Raw genomic sequence first — 21,964 nt, forward strand, 5'->3', positions numbered from 1 at the left:
TCATGTGTGACCCAGCATATTCATAGCTGTGATGGCTATGAGAAGAGACCCCTTCTGCTTGAGAAAAGCAGAGGAAGAATAAAGGGGACTTTGCCTTGCAGCTTAGGTACCAGCTTGGCCACAGTGGGGAATAGCACCAAGTGGGATCTTGGGGATTCCAGGCCTTGGCTCTTGGATGGCATCTCTGAACCTACCCTGGGTCAGGAAGGAGGAAGCCCACTGCCCTGAAGGAAGTCCCATGCCTGGCAGCATTCACAACAAGCTAACTGAAGAGCCACTGGGCCTTAAGTGATTATCAGTGGTACCATGACAGTACTCTCCATAGGCCTGTGGTGGTGGTGGACAAGAGGAGAGACTTCTTTGCCTAGGGAAGGGGAGGGAAGAGTGGAAAGGACTGTTTGTGATTTTGGTGCCTGCTTAGCCACAGTAGAGTACCCGGTAGAGTTCTAAAGATTCCGATTTCAGGCACTGGCTCCCGGACAACATTTCTGGATTTGCCCAGGGCCACTTGCCGCCCTGAAGGGAAGGACATAAGACTAGCTGGCTTAACCACCTGCTGACTGTAGAGCCCTAGGGCCTTGAATGAACAAAGATGGTAGGCAGGTAGTGGTTACAGTGGGCCTGGGGCAAGACCCAGTACTGTGCTGGCTCAGGTCTGACACAGCACAGTCCCAGAGGTGATGGCCACAGGGGTGCTTGTGTCATCCCTTCCCCCAGCTCCAGGCAGCTCAGCACAGAGAGAGAGAGAGAGAGAGAGAGAGAGAGAGAGAGAGAGAGAGAGAGAGAGAGAAACTCTATTTGTTTGGGAGACAGGAAGGTAAAGAATAAGAGTCTCTGCTGGGTAGTCCAGAGAATTCTTCTGGATCTTATCCAAGACCACGAAGTCAGTACCTCTATGAGTCTGCAAGAACTACAGTGTTACTGAGCTTGGGGTATCCCCTTAATGAAGACATGGCTGCAGTGACCAAAAACTTAGATCACAACACTGAAGTCCCTTGGAATACTCAGAAAGCTGTCTCAAAAAGGATGGGTACAAGCAAACCCAGACTGCAAAGACTGTAAGAAATACCTAACTCTTGGCAGGGCATGGTGGCTCATGCCTGTAATCCCAGCACTTTGGGAGGCCGAGGCGGGGGGAACATGAGGTCAAGAGATCGAGACCATCCTGGCCAACATGGTGAAACCCCGTCTCTACTAAAAATACAAAAATTATCTGGGAGAGGTGGCACGCGCCTGTAGTCCCAGCTATTTGGGTGGCTGAGGCAGGAGAATCATCTGAACCTAGGAGGCAGAAGTTGCAGTGAGCTGAGATCATGCCACTGCACTCCAGCCTGGCAACAGAACAAGACTCCGTCTCAAAAAAAGAAAAGAAATACCTAACTCTTTAATGCCCTGGTACCAATGAACATCCACAAGCATCAAGACCATACAGGAAAACATGACTTCATCAAACTAAGTAAGGGACCAGGGGCCAATCCCTGAGACACAGATATGTGACATTTCAGACAGAGAATTCAAAGGTAGCTGTTTTGAGGAAACAAAGAAACTCAAGATAACACAGAGAAGGAATTCAGAATCCTATCAGATAAATAAAATGAAGACAGTGAAATAGTTACAAAGAATCGAGCAGAAATTCTGAAGCTGAAAAATGCAATCGACATACTGAAGAATGGATCACTCTCTTAATAGTAGAACTGATCACGCACAAGAATGAATTAGTGAACTTGAAGACAGGTTATTTGAAAATGCAGAGGAGACAAAAAATAAGATAATTATAAAGAATGAAGCACACCTACAAGATCTAGAAAATAGCTTTAAAAGGGTAAATCTACGAGTTATTGGCCTTAAAGAGAAAGCAGAGAGACAGGGATAGAGTTTGTTCAAAGGGATAATAACAGAGAACTTCCCAAACCTAGCGAAAAATATCAATATTCAAGTACAAGAGGAATAGAGAACACCAAGCAGATTTAACCCAAAGAAGACTACCTCAAGGCATTTAATAATCAAATTCCAAAAGGTGAAGGATAAAGAAAGACTCCTAAAAGCAGCAAGAAAAAAATAAACAAATAATATACAATGGAGCTCCAATACATCTGGCAGCAGACTTTTCAGTGGAAATCTTACAGGCCAGGAGAGTGGCATGACACATTACAAGTGTGGAAGGAAAAAAACTTTTACCCTAGAATAGTTTATCTGGCAAAAATATCCTTCAAAAGTAAAGGAGAAACAAAGACTTTCCTAGACAAAAGCTGAGGAATTTAATCAAAACCAGACCTGTCCTACAAGGGATAATCAAGGGAGTTCTTCAACTGGAAAGAAAACAACATTAGTATGCAATAAAAAATGATCTGAAGGTACAAAAATCACTGGTAATAGTAAGTACACAGAAATACACAGAATATTATAAAACTTTCTTTTGTGTAAACTACTCATACTTAGAACAGAAAGACAAAAAGATGAACAGATCAAAAATAATAGTACAACTTTTCAAGACATAGACAGTACAATAAGACATAAATAGAAACAACAAAAAGTTGAACAGCAGGGACACAAAGTTGAAGTACAGGGCTTTTATTAGTTTTCTCTTTGCTTGTTTATGCAATCATTGTTAAGTTGTCATCAGTTTTAAATAATGGGTTATAAGATATTATCTGCAAGCCTCAGGGTAACCTCAAATTTAAAAACATACAACAGATACACAAAAAATAAAAAGCAAGAAATCAAAACATACCACCAGAGAAAATCACCTTCATTAAAACAACAACAACAACAACAACAACAACAACAACAACAAAAAACATAAGAAAGAAAAGTAGGAAGAGAAGACCACAAAATAACCAGAAAACAAATAACAAAATGACAAGAGTAAATCATTACTTATCAATAATAACATTCAATGTAAATGGACTAAACTCTCCAAGCAAAAGACATAGTGTGGCTGAATGGATAAAAAAACAAGATCCAATGATCTGTTACCTACAAGAAATACACTTCACCTATAAAGAAACAGACTGAAAACAAAAACATGGAAAAAGATGCAAATGGAAACCAAAAAACAGCAAGAGTAGCTATACTTATATCAGAAAAAATAGACTTTGGCCAGGTGTGGTGGCTTATGCCTGTAATCCTAGCATTTTGAGAGGTCTAGGTAGGTGGATCACCTGAGGTCAGGAGTTTGACACCAGCCTGGCCAACATGGTGAAACCCCGTCTCTACTAAAAATACAAAAATTAGCCAGGTATGGTGGCGCATGCCTGTAATCCAAGCTACTCGGGAGGCTGAAGCAGGAGAATCGCTTGAACCCAGGAGGCGGAGGCTGCAGTGAGCCAAGATCCTACCACCGTACTCTAAACTCCAGCCTAGGCGACAGAGTGAGACTGTCTTAAAACAAAACAAAACAAAACAAAACAAAACAAAACAAAACAAAACAAAAAAACAAAAACAAAAAAAAACAGATTTCAAGACAAAAACTATAGAAAGAGAAAAAGCAGGTCATTATATAATGATAAGGGGTTAATTCAGCAAGAGGATATAACAATTATAGGCCGGGCACGGTGGCTCACGCTTGTAATCCCAGCACTTTGGGAGGCCAAGGCGGGTGGATCACGAGGTCAGGAGATCGAGACCACAGTGAAACTCCGTCTCTACTAAAAATACAAAAAAAAAAAAAAAAAAAATTAGCTGGGCGTAGTGGCGGGTGCCTGTAGTCCCAGCTACTCGGAGAGGCTGAGGCAGGAGAATGGCGTGAACCTGGGAGGCGGAGCTTGCAGTGAGCCGAGACTGCGCCACTGCACTCCAGCATGGGCAACAGAGCAAGACTCCGTCCCAAAAAAAAAAAAAAATTATAAACATATATGCACCCAACACTGGAGCATCCAGATATATAAGGCAAATATTATTACAGCAAAAGAGATAGTTAGACCCCAATAAAATAATAGCTGGAGACCTCAACATCCCACTTTCAGCATTGGACAGATCTTCCAGACAGAAAATCAACAAAGAAACATTGGACTTAATCTTCACCATAGACCAAATGGATCTAATAGATACTTACAGAACATTTCATCCAATGGCTACAGAATACATATTCTTCTCAGCACATGGATCATTGTCAGAGACAGACCACATGTTAGGCCACAAAACAAGGCTTAAAACATTAAAAAAAAGACTCAAATAGCCCAGGGGTGGTGGCTCACACCTGTAATCCCAGCACTTTGGGAGGCTGAGGTGGGTGGATCACTTGTTCCTGGGCGGTCAGGAGTTTGAGACCAGCCTGGCCAATATGGTGAAATTCCATCTATACTAAAAATACAAAAATTAGCTAAGCATGGTGGCACATGCCTGCAGTCCAGCTATTCGGGAGGCTGAGGCAGAAGAATTGCTTGAGCCCAGGAGGTGGAGGCTGCAGTGGGCCAAGATCATGCCACTGCACTCCAGCCTGGATGACAGAGCTAGACTCTGTCTCCAAACAAAAACAAAACTGAAATAATAACACTTATCTTCTCTGACCACAGTGGAATAAAACTAGAAATCAGTAACAAGATAAATTTTGGAAACTATACAAACACATGGAAGTTAAACAGTATGCTTCTGAATGACCAGTGGGTCAGTGAAGAGACTAATAAAGAAACTGAAAATTTCTTGAAACAAATAATGGAGACACAACATACCTAAACTTATGAAATACAGCAAAAGCAGTACTAAGAGTGAAGTTTGTAGCTATTTAAGTATCTACATAAAAAAAGAAGAAAAACTTCAAATGAACAACCTAAAAATGCATCTTAAAAAACTAAGAAAGCAAGAGCAAATCAAACCTACGGTTGGTGGAAAAAAAGAAATAATAAAGATCAGAGGAGAAATAAACGAAAGGGAAATGAATAAAATAATGCAAAAGATCAAGAAACCAAAAATTGGTTTTATGAAGAAGATTTTAAAAATTGACAAATCTTTAGCCAGACTAATTACAAAAAAAAGATCCAAACAAATAAAATCAGAAATGAAAAAGGAGACATTACAACAGATACTGCAGAAATTTAAAGGATCATTAGAGACTACTATTAGCAACTATAGGCCAAAATTGGAAAACCAGAAGAAATGAATAAATTCCTAGACACATACAATCTATTAAGGTTGAACCATGAAGAAATCCAAAACCTAAGTAGACCAATAACAAGTAATGAGATCAAAGCTGAAATAAAGTCTCCCAGCAAACAAAAGCTCAGGACACTATCGCTTCACTGCTGAATTTTACCGAACACTTAAAGGCAAACTAATACCAATCCCACTCAAACTATTCTGAAAAACAGAAGAGGAAGAAATAACTTCCAAACTCATTCCACAAGGCCAGTATTGCCCTAATCCCAAAACCAAAGACCCAGTAAAATAAAATTTACAAGTCAGTATCTCTGATGAATACCGATGCAAAAATCCTCAATAAAATACTAGCAAATCGTATTCAACAACACATTAAAAAGATCATTCATTATGACCAAGTAGAATTTATCCCAGGGATGCAAGGATGGTTCAATGTATGCAAAACAAACAATGTGATACATCCTATCAACAGAATGAAGGACAAAAACGACATGATCATTTCAATTGATGCTGGAAAAGCATTTGATAAAATTCAACATTCCTTCATGATAAAAACCTTAAAAAACTGGGTACAGAAGGAACATAACACAGTAAACGCCATATATGACAGACCCACAGCTAGTATCATACCAAATGGGGAAAAACCTGAAAGCCTTTCCTCTAAGATCTGAAACACAAGGATGCCCACTTTCACCACTGTTACTCAAAATATTAATGGTACTGGAAGTCCTAGCTACAGCAATCACATAAGACAAGGAAATAAAGAGCATCCAAGTTGGAAAGGAAGAAGTCAAATTATTCTTGTTTGCAGATGATACGAGCTTATATCTGGAAAAAACCTAAAGACTCCACAAGAAAACTACTATACATGATAAATTCAGTACAGTTTCAGGATACAAAATCAACATACAAAAACCACTAGCATTTCTATATGCCAAAAGCAAATCACCTGAAAAAGAAATCAAGAAAGTAATCCCATTTACAACAGCTACAAAGAAAATTAAATACCTAGGAATTAAGCAAAGAAGTGAAAGATTTCTACAATGAAAACTGTAAAAGATTGATGGAAGAAATTAAAGAGGACACACAAAAAATGGAAAGATATTCCATGTTCCTGGATTGGAAGAATCTCAATATTATTAAAATGTCCATAATACCCAAAGCAATCTGCAGATTCAATGCAATCCCTATCAAAATACCAATGACATTCTTCACAGAAATAGAAAAAAAATCTTAAAAATTTATATGGAACCACAAAAGACCCAGAATAGCCAAAGCTATCCTGCGCAAAAAAGAACAAAACTGGAGGAATATACCTAACTTCAAATTATACTACAGAGCAACAGTAATCAAAACAGCATGGTACTAGCCTAAAAATAGACACACACAGATCAATGGAACAGAATAGAGAACCCAGGAACAATTTCATACATTTACTGTGTACTCAGTTTTGAGAAAGGTGCTAAGAACATACATGGGGGAATGAGAGTCTCTTCAGTAAATGGTGCGGGGAAAACTGGATATCCACATATGGAAGAATAAAACTAGACCCCTATCCCTCACCATATACAAAAATCAAACCAAAATGGATTAAAGATTTAAATCTAAGACCTCAAATTTGAAACTACTAAAAGAAAACATTGGGGAAACCCTCTAGGTCACTGGTCTGGGCAAAGGATTTCTTGAGCAATACCCCACAAGCACAGGAAACCAAAGCAAAAATGGACAAATGGAATCACATCAAATTAAAAAGCTTTTGCACAGCAAATGAAACAATCAATAAAGTGAAGAGACGACCAATAGGATGGGAGAAAATGTTTGTAATTACCCATCTGACAAGGGATTCATAACCAGAATATATAAGGAGCTCAAACAACTCTGTAGGAAAAAATCTAATTACCTGATTAAAAAATGGGCAAAAAATCTGAACAGACATTTCTCAGAAGAAATACAAATGGCAAACGGGCATATGAAAAGGTGCTCAATCAACACCAATGATCACTACAGAAATGCTAATCAAAACTACTTTGACACATCCTCCCAGTCCAGTTAAAATGGCTTTTATCTAAGACAGGTAATAATGAATGTTTTGCAAAGATGTGGTGAGAAGGGAACACCACTGGTGGGAATGTAAATCAGTACAACCACTATGAAGAGCAGTTTGGAAGTTCCTCAAAAAACTAAAAATATTGCTACCATATGATTTGGCAATCCTGCTGCTAGGTATATACCCGAAAGAAAGGAAATCAGTATTGACTGCAGCACTGTTCACAATAGCCAAGATTTGGAAGCAACCTAAGTGTCCATCAACAAACAAATGGATAAAAAAAATGTGGCACATTATCACAATGGAGTACAATTCAGCCATAAAAAGGAACAAGATCATGTCATTTGCAATAACATGGATGGAACTGGAGGTTATTATGTTAAGTGAAATAAGCCAGGCACAGAAAGACAAACTTCACATGTTCTCACTTATTTGTGGGAACTCAAAATTAAGACAACTGAACTCAACGGAGACAGAGAGTAGAACAATGGTTATTGGAGGCTGGGAAGCGTAGTTGGGGGTCGTTGGGGGAGTGGGGATGGTTAATGGGCACAAATAAGCAGTTAGATAGAATAAAATCTAGTATTTGATAGCAAAACAGGGTGACCATAGTGAATAATTTCATTGTACATTTTGCAATAACTAAAACTATAACTGAATTGTTTGTAATAAAGTATAAATGCTTGAAGTAATGGATACCCCATTTACCATGATGTGAATATTACACATTGTATACCAGTATCAAACTATCCCATATACCCCACAGATACACCTACTATGTAGCCATAAAAATTAGAAATTAAAAAAAATAATTTTTTAAAATGTCAAAAATTATAGTTCACTGAAAATTATATCCTTTATAGTTATTTTAATCCACAACTTAAAGAGGAGATGTTAAAGTCAAATTTTTTATAAACCCTCAAAAGAATATCCCTTTCCTTCATCTCTCATTCTACTCAACTAAAATCAATTATCTTAGTAGATGTAGTGCTAAAATAAAAATAAATCTGGCTAAAAACTGTAACTTCTTTTTTTTTTTTTTTTTTTGAGACGGAGTCTTGCTCTGTCGCCCAGGCTGGAGTGCAGTGGCTCGATCTCGGCTCACTGCAAGCTCTACCTCCCGGGTTCACGCCATTCTCCTGCCTTGCTGGGACTACACGCGCCCACCACTATACCCGGCCAATTTTTTGTATTTTTAGTAGAGACAGGGTTTCATGGTGTTAGCCAGGATGATCTCAATCTCCTGACCTCATGATCCACCAGCCTTGGCCTCCCAAAGTGCTGGGATTACAGGTGTGAGCCACCACACCCAGCCAAAATGTAACTTCTTACAAGATGCCTTACAACTAATAAAATAGTACAACTATGCTTTGTAGGATCAGTACACAAATTATATATAAAATACCCTGTGCTATATATACATATATAAATTCAGAAGTGAGAAGATTAACATTGGCTGTCTTTGGGTGTTAGGATTAAGTGATTTAAATATTTTTCCTTGTAATTATCTTTATTTTCCAAATATTTAAAAATAAACATAAAACGGCTTATTTAGAATGCCCACAGATAGAATTTTTAAAATAATTAATAGTATTCAATTAGATATGGATTGTTACAAATAGGCTTAAACATAAAATTTATGGATGCTGCCAACTGTATAAAACTCATACCTTGATAAACTTCTTACTGGTATTTAATAAAACAATTTAAAAGCAAAATTACTCATTTAACAACTGCATAGAACAATATAGTAAGAGTGCATCATAACGATTCCATTAACAGCAGTAACTAACGTTATTTACCATTTTTCACCATTACAAATAACAAAATAATAAATATCTTTTGTCCACATATCCTTGTGCACACAATTCCACTTTCCATTTATTTCTCACCTGCTTCATCAGAGTTATCACCACAGACATTCTCTTGGCCAACTGGCTGAAGACAACTAAACGGATCACGGGCCAGTGGGCTCCCAAAGAAACTTTGTTCTCGGCTTACTGAGACTCTCAGGGGGTCTCTGTCTTGATAAATACCTGGTTTACCTGGGGGAAAAAAATATTTCCACTTCAGTTTCTGGAACTATTAATAGCTAGAACTAAAGTGCCAATTTAGATTATGGGTAGAAATCTAAACTCTTAAAGACTTACTGTATATAGCAAGAAAATAATTCCTTATCTTTCACAGTCAAGCTTTTCTGTTATTTGTATTTAATTTTACTAAGCTTTTAATGATGCTGCTACCTCATCACATCAGATTATGTCTCAGTATTGACTAATCCAAAGAAAATTCATGGAGAATTTACCAGCCATTATAACATGCATTCATAATTTATATATAAAGTTCAAAAATAACCACAACTAATTTGTGGTATAAGAATCAATATATGGTTTAGAAGAGAGGGGATGATAATTGGGAAGGTAAAAGAGAAGTGTTTACTGGGTTCTCTAATGTTCCACTTCTTGACCTGGTGGTGTTTACATGGGTGTGGTTATTACAGTGATTAACCACTGAAACAAACATGATTTGTGCACCTCTTTGAAGGTTATATTTTGATAAAGCATCCCCCCAAAAATTGGGAATTAACGGCGCTAGGCACCACTACAAAAGGAATACATGCAGCAGGAAACTAAAAACAGAACGTTTAAGACTGTGTACTTGGAAGAGTTATATCCCTCTCCTGAGATCCCTGTCCATCAACATCATCCCCAGAGGAAACTAAAGGTTTATTCTCTGGAGAAACCGAATCTGATACACTCTGGAGTCCTGGGGATCAGGCACAGAAAGGAGGCAAGAGTGGAGGGGGGTGACAGAATGCCATAAGGAAATCAGAGGGTGTTAAAATAAAGTCTGCATCCTCAATCCAGATCTCCTAGGTCTGGCTCAATAATATCAACAGCCAGGCTTGTATCAAGCTTAGAAGGTATTTCTTTGAAGAAACTAAACTTCTCTCAAGGAAGGGAACTACAGATACTACAGTGAACATCCTCACTACAAAGCCATACTTTTTCCAATAAAGTCCAACAGCACATATGGCCCCTCACCTCGAGAGAAGCTCCAACTGGCCTTTTAGCATCCCGTTCAAATATGAAGATATTAGAGGAAAGGTTCTAAAGTATAAGACAGAGACAATGAAAAAATGAAAGAACTCAAAAATATAAAAACCCAAACCAAAAAATCCACTATAAATATTTAAAGTAGACAATATTCTGCATCCATGAAACAAAGCAGGATGCTATAAAAAAGGAAAATAATCAGAGAAAAAGAGTAACCTTTTAGAAACTACAATTTGATCATCAAAAGTTCAAAAGAAAAGTCAGAACACAAAATTAAGAAAATTAGCCCAGAAAACAAAACCCAAAGAAAAAGAAAGAGAAGAAAAAATGGAAAGATCAATATAGATCAGTATTTCTCAACCTTATTTTTATCATCCCTTAAGGAGTCTTTTTAGACTTTTCCTTTTCAAATTGCCTCTACCCCCATTCAGTTTTAATAACCACAAATATACTGTATATCTGTTTATGCATATTTGTGCTTTGTACATATAAATAGTAAAAGTTTTTTTTCACCTCCCCAAGAACCAATTTTTATCCCTTTGGGGGAAAAAACACCCTTGTTAAGAATGCATAGCATGGCCCATACAACTTCCAACTAAAAGGTGTTCCACAAAAAGAGAAAATAGTGCAAACTACATTATATTGAGAGGTATTTAACTGAAGTAGTAGAGTCGAAAGACAGACACTCTAAAAACTTTAAGCAAATTAAATAAGAATTTACTACACGAAAAAAAGTTTAGAAAAATAAAATATAATAACATACTAATGGACTTAGCAGCGAAAAAGGTCTATGTATCACCATAATGATAATTTAGCTTAATTTTTGCTTAAACCCACTGCAACTATGGAAGTTGAAGATATACAAGAAGAAATACTTAAAATACTTGAAAAGTAACTGCCTCTGGTAAGTGGTATTAAACGGTGTGTAGGGGGCAGGAAGAACTGCTGTTTTGTGTTATACCTTTGAGTGCTATTTCCCTTTTTAAATTACTTGCATGTAATATGATGATAGAAGTATTACACTAAGAAGTATGGTAAAGGCTATGATGAGACCAAGACTTCATGTGAAGGAAATCTGAATAAGTTTACCAAACAAATGACACTTACTAAGTCTTGAAGGGAGGAAGAGAAAGATCATGAGGGCCTGGTAGTTCACCTACCAGGGGTTTTGGTAGGGATTTTAGTTCACCTACCTAGGGCTCCTGACTTATTTAGAGTTACTCTTAGACTTAAAAGAAACCACTGCAGTCTCAACCCCCTGGGCTCAAGTGAGCCTCCCACCTCAGCCTCCCAAGTAGCTGAACACTACAGGCAAGCGCCACCAGATGGGGTTTCCCTGTGTCACACCAGGCTGGTCTCTATCCTCCCATCTCAGCCTCCCAAAGTGCTGGGATTACAGGTGAGTCACTGCACCTGGCATACCTCCCTTAATTCTTTCAAATGCTCAGAAACACAGGTACATTATTTTATAGCTGAAGATCAAAACAGTTAATATTAACATTACAGCTTTTTTTTTCAACTACTATACTAAGAAGGATACAACTTCTAAGTACCTATTGACAAAGCTAATTTTCCCCTTTAAAAATAATTTTGATAAATTTGAGAAAATTATTTAGTGAATCTGAATTCTAAAAACAATTATGAAATTCACATAAGACTATTTATTAAGAATTACAGAGATGGGGCCGGGCGCAGTGGCTCACGACTATAATCCCAGCACTTTGGGAGGCTGAGGCGGCAGATCACAAGTTCAGGAGATCAAGACCATCCTGGCGAACACGGTGAAACCCCGTCTCTACTAAAAATACAAAAAAATTAGCCAGGCATGGAGGCGGGCGCCTCTAGTCCCAGCTACTGGGGAGGCTGAGGCAGGAGAATGGCGTGAACCTGGGAGGCGGAGCTAGCAGTGAGCTGAGATTGCACCACTGCACTCCAGCCTGTGCAACAGAGCAAGACTCCGTCTCAAAACAAAACAAAACCAAACAACGCATGTTCTCACTCATAGGTGGGAATTGAACAATGAGAACTCATGGACACAGGAAGGGGAACATCACACTCCCGGGACTGTTGTGGGGTGGGGGGAGGGGGGAGGGACAGTATTAGGAGATATACCTAATGCTAAATGACGAGTTAATGGGTGCAGGAAATCAACATGGCACATGGATACATATGTAACAAACCTGCACATTGTGCACATGTACCCTAAAACCTAAAGTATAATAAAAAAAGAAAAAGAAAACTGGCAAATTATTTAAAAATCTTGTTTTATCAAAGCATCTATTTACCTGGGATAGAAGTTCTGCCACTTGCTGGTGACTCTACTTCTTGTATAGCACTAAGTTCATGCTGGTTTAAGTCCAAACCACATCTGGCTTTTGCTACAGGTGGCTTTGAGGATCTTCTCCCCAGATCTTTTTCCAGATGCTCACCTATTAAGTCAATGACAAAGTTGGATACAATACAAAATCTATTAACATACTTCTAACTTTTCTTCAACTAGCAAGCTACAGGGGAGGAAAACAAGGAATAATCAGTGAAATAATTACAATCAAACACAATTATCTTACCACTTTGCTTGGCACTAGTATCTTCTGAGGCCAAATGATTATCATCAGAGTTGTTCCTATCTGCATGCCTAATATTTTCTTGATCATTTCCTGCTAGGTCTTGTGTATTAGGAAACCACTCTCTGAGCTGCCCCATCTTCTGGGTTTTTAAATCATTTTCAACTGTGGGCTTACTTATCTGAAAAAGTCGAGATGAGGGTGGGGAAACACAAGTTGGGGGATCGTGTGAAGGATTATTCATTAGACTTATATCTCCCTCCTTAAATTAGAACGTCAACCAAATAAATAGTTCCATCAATCACACAGTTTTATCTATATATAAAAAATAAGATATGCTTCTAATGCCAAAAGGATAATGTTTCCATTGAAAATACAACCATTCGGTCGGGCACGGTGGCTCACGCCTGTAATCCCAGCACTTTGGGAAGCCAAAGTGGGCAGGACACCTGAAGTCAGGAGTTCAAGACCAGCCTGGCCAACATGGTGAAACCCCGTCTCTACTAAAAATAGAAAAATTGGCTGGGCGTGGTAGAGCATGCCTGTAATCCCAGCCACTTAGGAGGCTGAGGCAGGAGAATCACTTGAACCTGGGAGGCAGAGGTTGCAGTGAGCCAAGATTGTGCCATTGCACTCCAGCCTGCAGCGTGGGCAACAGAGCAAGATTTTGTCTCAAAGAAAAAAAAAAAAAACAGCCATTCACAGCCTTGGACTTAAAAACTTAGCCTACAGCCAGGTGCAGTGGCTCACGCCTGTAATCCCAGCACTTTGGGAGGCCAAGGTAGGCAGATCATGATTTCAGGATATTGAGACCAGCCTGGGCAACATGGCAAAACCCTGTCTCTACAAAAAATACAAAAATTAGCTGGGCATGGTGGTGCATGCCTGTAATCCCAGCTACCCGGGAGGCTGAAGCAGGAGAATCGCTTGAACCAGGGAATCAGAGGTTGCAGTGAGCCGAGATGACGCCACTACACTCCAGCCTGGTGACAGAGCAAGACTCCGTCTCAAAAACAAACAAACAAACAAAAAACAAACAAAAACTTAGCCTCCATTGCATCTTTCCATAAGAGATTATATTTGAGTATTTCCCTCTGCTTTTCTTTTGCCATTACTTTTCCTTTAAATGACCAGTAAATCTCTAGACGTTAACTCTTCCTGAACCCAACTCAACCTTCTTCTTGACATCAAAGGATTTGTAGAATTCTATTTAGACTAAATAATAAATTTAGGAAGTAGCCTTCCATTTATTTTTTTTTTTGAGATAGGGTCTCCCTCATCGCCCTGGCTGGAGTATAGTGGCATAATACAGCTCACTGCAGTCTCAACCTCCTGGGCTCAAGTCATCCTCCCACCTAAGCCTCCAGAGTTGCTAGGACTAGAGGTACATGCTACCATGCCTGGCTAATTTTTGTACTTTTTGTAGAGACAGGGTTTCACTATGTTGCCCAGGCTGGTCTTGAACTCCTGGGCTCAGGAGATCCACCTGCCACGGCCTCTCAAAGTGTTGGGATTATAGGCCTGAGTCACCATGCCCAGCGGAACTGGCCTTTTAAAATAAAATGGATACATTCAAATTTAGAACAAACTCTTGTCTCCCAGATAGGGCAACTATGAATGAGTCACTGGGCCAGAGTCTTATGAACAATTCAGATAAAAGCAGCAGGTCCAGCTCTACATCAGCGTAAAATTGTGCCAGTTTTACAACAAACCATAATAGTGTCACTTGAGAAAAAAGATGGTACTGATTTTGATTTGTATATAAATGTCCACAAAGAGCACAATGCCTGTTGCTGCATAAGAGAAATTCTGCTAACCAGTTATTTTTACAATTTTAATCTTATGGTAAGCTTAAAATCCATTAAAACAAAACTCCAAAATAAGAATCTACATTGTTTTGTGGTGTATTTGCAGGTGAAATTAATTGAGCTTTGGGCCAGGGGCAGTGGCTCACACCTGTAATCCCAGCACTTTGGGAGGCTGAGGTTGGTTTGAGACCAACCTCACCAACATGGCAAAACCCTGTGTCTATTAAAAAAAAGCACAAAATTTAGCCAGGCATGGTGGTACACGTCTGTAATCCCAGCTACTTGGGAGACTGAGACACAAGAACCACTTAAACCCAGGAGGTAGGGGTTGCAGTGAGCCGACATGGTGCCACTGCACTCCAGCCTGGACAACAGAGCGAGACCTTGTCTAAAAAAAAAAAAAAAAAAAGCGAAAACAAAAGAAAATTTAAAAAATAAAATTAATTGGGCTTCACGTAACTATTAACCTCATAAACACCATGTGGGTGGATCGATTTTTGTTTTAACTTCCACATCATTTAGGGTGAAAAATCAAAGCAGTTAAGGTCAAGCTACTTTTTCTCAATAACTGAAAACTTGCAATCTTAGTATTAAAAACTGATTTGCATTTAAACTTCTATTGTTTCATTATTATTCAGGTTTAAAACATACCTGACTGTCTTTAAAGAAATCCTTCAAAGTCTCTTCATGTTTCTGTATCTGCTGCTGCAATGCTGTTTGTCTCTGTACAAGCAATTTTTCTTGGGCTTTCTGGCTATAATGCAGAACTTCTCTTTGTAGATCCAACTGCTTCTGAAGTCCCAAGTTATCTTGCTGAGTTAAGACAGGCTGTGAAAAACTCAAAAGTCCATCATGAAACCCTGGGATCACAGGATCACCTGGGGGGGCTGCATGTTCATTCTGGGATGAATACAATTCACGGGTGCTTTTAGGTTTAGCTTCTGCAAAAGGTAGTGGAATAAACGAATGCTCTGTTTCCTTGGGTAGAAACAAAGAGGGGATAGTATGCTCAGCAGATTCACTTTTGTTCAACTTTCTTTCTTTGTTTAAAGACAGTTCTTCCTGGGGTTTCTCATAAGAATACATCACTTCCCTTTGTGCATCCAATTGTGCTGTCATACTATCTTGCTGAGGCAGAATAGGCTGTGATAAACTCAAAAGTCTATCCTGTAATCTTGGAATCTCACGATGACTTGAGGGAACAGTATCATTACTTTTGGTTGGGAAAGACTTCTGGGTTCTTTCAGAGTCAGCAACAGGCACCTGGGATACGAATGAAGAGGAGCTAACTTGTTCAGATGATACCCTTTTCTCCAATTCACTTAATCTTTGCAAAAGCAATTCTTCTTGGACTTCCTGTATAGATCGAATGGCTTTCTTCTGTGTATCTAACTGCTGTTGAAGTGCCTGCAAATCACCATGGTGAGACTGGATAAAATGCTCAGAAGATATCTTTTCCTCAAATTTACATGGTTTTGACAAAACCAATTCTTTCTGGGTTTTCTCAACAGAAGGAAGGAAATCTGTCTGTGTATGCAAGTGTTCTTCAAGTGCAATCAAATTATCTTGTTGAGGTAAAACAAGATGTGATAAACCCAATAGCCCATCAGGCAATGTTGATATCTCTGAGTGACCTGAGGATACCATATTATCACTGTTAATTGAACATGGTTCTTGGTTTCTTTCAGATTCAGTAAGAGGTAATGAGGCGAATGAATGCTGTGGTACTAGGGGTAAGAAAGAGGTGTCAACCTGCTTGGGAGATATTCTTCCCTCCCATTCACTCTGACGTAAAAGTAATTCTTCCCGAGCTTCTTGTCTAGCTAGAATGATGGCTTCTCTCTGTGTAGCTAACTGTTCTTGAAGTGCCTTCAAATTATCTTGTTGAGGCTGGATAAGTTGCGATATCCTCAAAAGTCTATCCTGCAATTGTGGGATCTGAAGGTGGCTTGAAAAAATTTTACTTTCACTCTCTGTAAAAAGAGGTTCCAGGATTGTGCCAGACTCAGCTGAAGCTAAAGAAGTAAATGAAAGCTGTACCAACTGGGGTATGAATGAAGATGAGCCAGTTTGTTCTGAAGATGTATTTTCTTGGGTTTTCTGGCTGAAATGAAAGGCTTCTTTCTCAGGGTCTAGCCGTGCTTGGTGTTCCTCCAAATTACCTTGTAGAGGTAGTATATGTTGTGAAACTCTCAAAAGTCTTTCCTGACATCTTGGGATCTTAGGATGGCTTAAGGGAATGGTACTGTCACTCTTGATTGATATACATTTCTGGAATCTCTCAGATTCATCTACCTGGGAAAGAGATGAGGAGGTGCCAGTCTGTTCAGAAGAAATTCTTTTCTCCAATTCACTTTCTGTGTGTACAAATTCCTGAGTTCCTTCTTTAGCACTAAGTATTACCCTTTGTATTTGTGACTGTTCTTGGAGTCTTGTCAAGTTTTCTTGCTGTGGCAGGCTATGCTGTGGAAAACTAAGAGACTTATCCTGAAATGTTGGGATTATCGAATGACTGGAGGGAACTACATTCTCCTTCTCAGATAAATAAAGCTCCTGAATTCTAGGCTCAGCTTTAGCAGAAGCTTGTGAAGCAACTGAATGCTGAACAACCACTGGTGAGGATGAAGAGCTCACGACCCCAGACTTACTGTCCCCCAAATCTCTTTGTCTATGTAATTCTACCTGAGCTTCATGCCTAGCCTGAAGAGTATCCCTCTGTTTAGTCAACTGTTCTTGGAGCAACTTCAAACTATCATGTAGAGGTAGGAACTGCTGTAGGAAACTCAAAGACCCATCCTGAGATTTGGGGATGTCAGATTGGCATGAAACAAGTCCTTTCTCGCTCTTAGATAAATGTTGCTCCTGTATTTTTCCACATTTTGTATCAGCAGATGGTAGTGAAGCAAATGTATGCTGAGCTACCTGAAATGGGAAAGAGGGCTCAGCCTGTTCAGAACATACTCTTCTATCCAATTCACTCTGTTTATGTACACACAATACTTCCTGGGCTTCTCGCCTAGCCTGAAGGCTATCCTTCTGAATATTCAACTGCTCTTGGAGAAATTTAAAATTATTTTGCTGTGATAGGATAGGCTGTGAAAGACTCAAAAACCTATCCTGAAGTTGTGAGATCACATGATGGTCTGAGGAAACTGCAGTATTATTCTTGGTTGGTGAAGATTCCTGGATTCTCCCCAAATCTGCTTTGGCAGAAGGCAATAAAGCAGATGAATCTGGAGTTACCAAGGGAAGGAATACCGAGAGGCCAGTTTGCTGTTCCAATTCTTTCTGTTTGCACAGAAGCAACTGTTCCTGAGCTTCCTGTCTTGCCTGAAGAACTTTCTTCTGTAGGTCTAACTGTTCTTGGAGGGCCTTGATATTACCTTGCTGGGCTGTGATATTCTCTGACAGCAGCAAAGGCCTATCATGCATTTGGCTGATTATAGAATGGCTTGTGGAAACTGTACTTTTGCTCATGGCTGAAAAGGGTTCTTGAATTTTTCCTGATTCAACTTTAACAGGCAGAGAACTAAAAGAATGCTGAGGTACCAGTGGTACAAATGAAGAAGGTTCAGTTAGATGGGAAGATATATTTTCACTATTCTCTGAGAACAATTGTTGGGATTCTAAACTTTGAAAAGTTGTTGCCCTAAATGTTTCAGATATTTTTCTAGCATCCTGTGATATTAGCCGCCTGTCACGTGACAAAGCCCTTGAAAGTGTCTCAGAATCTTTGGGGACCAATTTACAGTCTCTCTGTTGTGTTTCAGTCTGAGAGAATTGCCTTAGATGTTCTTGTGATTCTAAAGCTTGATTGGTTAAAATATCTGAAGCGCCTAATGTTTCTGTTGTTTCCACCTGTCTTTGTGGAAAGTGATTTTGTCTCGCTACCTGAAAATGATCTTGTTCTAATTTGGAGGTCTGTATAGGTTGTATGCATTGGTATTTGTTAGGACTCAACTTGAGTCTCTGACCTCGATCCCAATGCTCTGATATAGCAGTTGGTCTCTCAGATTTCCATGATGGCACTGATATAACAGAATCAGTTATCAATGATACAGCTGACATCGATGGGCACCTTCCTTTTAACATAGTTTGATATTCGAGTAATCGTTTCTTGGCTGTTTCAACAGACTGCCTGTGTAACCTACCAAAAACAAAAGCAAACAATTATTCTTTTTTAATGAAAAATAAAAAGCCCCATGTCTACACATCAAATTTAACAAACAGCAATCTAGGGTTGGCAATACTCATGGTGAAGAGAAATTACGCTCACATTGTCCTTTAAGAATGGCAATTCTAAATGCCATAGTTCTAAGGAAATCCAAATTAGATCCTCATATAAACGAAATAATAAATCCTAAAAATGTAGTCACATACGATCACATATAAATTATACCTGTTTTGTTGTAAAAGCTGATGTTGATAGTTACGAATCATCTGCCTATGACTATCTTCATCAGAAATTACAGTGCATGATGCTGGAGCAATGCCAACCTAATAAAAGACAAAGTTACTAATTAAAAAGCAAATTTAGAAATAAGTATTGAAGTATTTTTACATACAGTTCTATAATTGTAAACTTCTATACAGCTTTATTTTTTATAAAATGACTGGCATTTCCATTAGTAAGAAATGAACTAATCTGTCATTCTCCTTTAGCGCAGGTCCAAAAGCTCAACGTACGCATTACCTACAAACCATGGTCATATCTATTAGTATCTTATAGAAACTGAAAGATGAAAGCCGTAACTGATGCAAATTTATTCATATATACATACATTATATCAAAAAAAGACCAAAAAAGAATTACAAAGGCATTTTACTCTTATTATTTTTTTGAGATGGAGTCTTGCTCTGCAACCTCCACCTCCCAGGTTCAAGTGATTCTCCTGCCTCAGCCTCCGGAGTAGCTCGGATTACAGGCATGTGCCACCACGCCCAGCTAATTTTTGTATTTTTAGTAGAGATGGGGTTTCACCACATTGGCCAGGCTGGCCTCGAACTCCTGACCTGAAGTGATCTGCCCGTCTCGGCCACCCAAAGTGCTGAGATTACAGGCATGAGCCACCGTGACCAGCCATCCATTTTACTTTTCTAAATGCTACAAGTGTTCATATTTTCTTGTTCCCCCTCACCAAATGATTTATGTAGTGATGAGATTTTCTGCATCCTACCCCAGTCGGTTGAGTTTTTTTTCTTTTTTCTTCTTCCAGCTGAGCCCTGAAGCAGTCAGTTTCTAATTTTAATTTCTGCTGTTCAATTTGTTCCAGTAATTCCAATTGCTTTTGCTTCTGCTCTTCTATTTCCATTATCTAGGTAACAAAAATACTATTGATCTATTAACAACAAACTCATACAGAGGCAAAGCTAACACACATTCCATTTAAAAGAAATTAGGTTTCTTCACCAAGGGTACCAATTTTCAAAGAAGTAAGTGGTGATGCTTTATCTCTGTTGTTGTCACTGACAGACTGAGGATGGGAGTAAAAGATGGGAAATGGGAAAAAGAGAAAAAGGGATAGAAGTAAAAAAAGGCAGAAGGAAAAGAAAGAATAAATACATTAACTATTTCTACTTTCTGAGAGCACAGGGAAACCCTGATCACCACTGAAGAACTACCTTGAAGTAGCAAATGACGTACAGCCAAATTCTATGTTCACACATTTAATAGTATAAATAATGACTAAAGAAATTACATACCAAGGCCTCCTAAAATACTTTGACTTCTTAACCATACTCATTAAGAGGGATAGTTATCTAGAAGCAATGAACAACATTCTATGTCTTTTTTGTCAGGCATGGAACAGAAGAAAATGGCAGAAAGATAACACATAAACTCTAATACTATACAAACAAGCACACTCACATTCTAATATGAACATGTTCAAGTAACTGTGAGTTTCATGAGGACAAAATTAGCCTGCCAAATCCAGCACCTTAGTCCCCTCCTATCTGCAGTTTAGCTTTTGTGGTTTAATTACTCAGGGTCAACAGCAGCCAGAAAATCTTAAATAGAAAATTCCAGAAATAATTCATAAGTTTTAAATTATGCACTATTCTAAGTAGTGTGATGAAATCCTGCATTGTCCTGCTCTGTACTGCTGAAAACATGAATATTCCCTTTGTCCAGCATATCCATGCTGTAAACTGGACCAGGCCATTTGTTACTTAGTAGCCATCTTGGTTACAAAAACTTGCCTGTTGCAGCATCACAGTGCTTGTGTTCAAATAACCCTTATTTTATTTCATAATGGCTCCACAGCATAAGAATAGTAATGCTGGCAATTTTGATATGTCAAAGAGAGGCTGTAAAGTGCTTCCTTTTAGTGAAAAGCTGAAAGTTCTCAATAAGGAAAAAAAAAAATTATATGCTGATTGCTAAGATCTATGGTAAAAGTAAATCTTCTATCAGTGGAATTATAAAGTAGGAAAAATAAATTCACCCATAGTATATACAGGAATCAATATTATCCGCAGTTTGGTACTATCAAGCATCCACGAGGGGTCTTGGAACATATAAACTGTGGATAAGCAGGGACTACTCTACAGTCCCTGATAGACAGACAAATATTTACTGAATAAGTAAAAAAAGGAATGCACGTTGTTTTATTATATAAAGAGCAGCACTTCTACTAGAGATAATGAACAATGATCTTGTTTTCAAAATAAAAAATGTTTTGACCTGATTCTTTACCTATTCCTAGCTAGGCAACAGTGGCTTCAACTGAGTTCCCAGACAGTTCCTCTTCCTTACTTTCCCTTACTCATAGGAGCCCCTGAATTTAGACTGTTTACACTTCTGTAGTACATCTACAACTGTACTATCCATACAGTGGTTACTGGCTTTATGTGACTACTTAAATTTAATTAAATAAAACTTAAAATTCAGTTCCTCAGTTACGCTAACAATATTTTATTCAACAGCCTATGTGGCTAACAGGTACATACTGTACATAGATATAGAACATTTCCATCATCACAGAAAGTGCTACTGAACAATACTGTTCTAGACTATTGATGAGAAATTTTTCTTTTTTTTTTTTTTTTTCTTTTTTTTGAGATAGTTTCGCTCGTCGCCCAGGCTGAATGCAGTGGCACAATCTTGGCTGATTGCAACCTCCGCCTTTTGAGTTCAAGAGATTCTCCTGCCTCAGCTTTCTGAGTAGCTGGAATTGTAGGTGCACACCACCACGCCCAGATAATTTTTGTATTTTTAGTAGAGATGGGATTTCACCATGTTGGCCAGGCTGGTCTCAAACTCCTCAGGTGATCCGCCCGCCTAAGCCTCCCAAAGTACTGGGATGACAGGTATGAGCCACTGCGCCCGGCCTGAGAATGTATTTATCTGAGAAGAAATACTGGCTCACGGAACTATCATTTCCCAGACGTATT

At 38.7% G+C, this 21,964-nt stretch overlaps 1 protein-coding gene across 9 annotated transcripts in view; it reads right to left on the minus strand.

The window, feature by feature from the left end:
* The window catches only part of CEP295 (centrosomal protein 295), a 69,055-nt gene that overhangs the window by 15,218 nt on the left and 31,873 nt on the right, over window positions 1–21,964 (minus strand). For 7 of the 9 annotated variants that reach the window (XM_030794648.1, XM_030794646.1, XM_030794647.1 and 4 more), the window contains 6 exons: window positions 19,708–19,884; window positions 18,969–19,066; window positions 15,221–18,716; window positions 12,765–12,942; window positions 12,483–12,626; window positions 9,034–9,186 (listed from right to left, as the gene is read on the minus strand). In XM_030794648.1, coding sequence (XP_030650508.1) covers window positions 9,034–9,186; window positions 12,483–12,626; window positions 12,765–12,942; window positions 15,221–18,716; window positions 18,969–19,066; window positions 19,708–19,884 — 4,246 coding nt within the window. The remainder of the gene's footprint in view (window positions 1–9,033; window positions 9,187–12,482; window positions 12,627–12,764; window positions 12,943–15,220; window positions 18,717–18,968; window positions 19,067–19,707; window positions 19,885–21,964) is intronic. The other 2 variants (XM_030794653.1, XM_030794645.1) reach the window with 1 other exon arrangement.

This window comes from Nomascus leucogenys, chromosome 15 (assembly GCF_006542625.1).
Source record: "Nomascus leucogenys isolate Asia chromosome 15, Asia_NLE_v1, whole genome shotgun sequence".
In the NCBI taxonomy this organism is placed as follows: Eukaryota; Metazoa; Chordata; class Mammalia; order Primates; family Hylobatidae; genus Nomascus; species Nomascus leucogenys.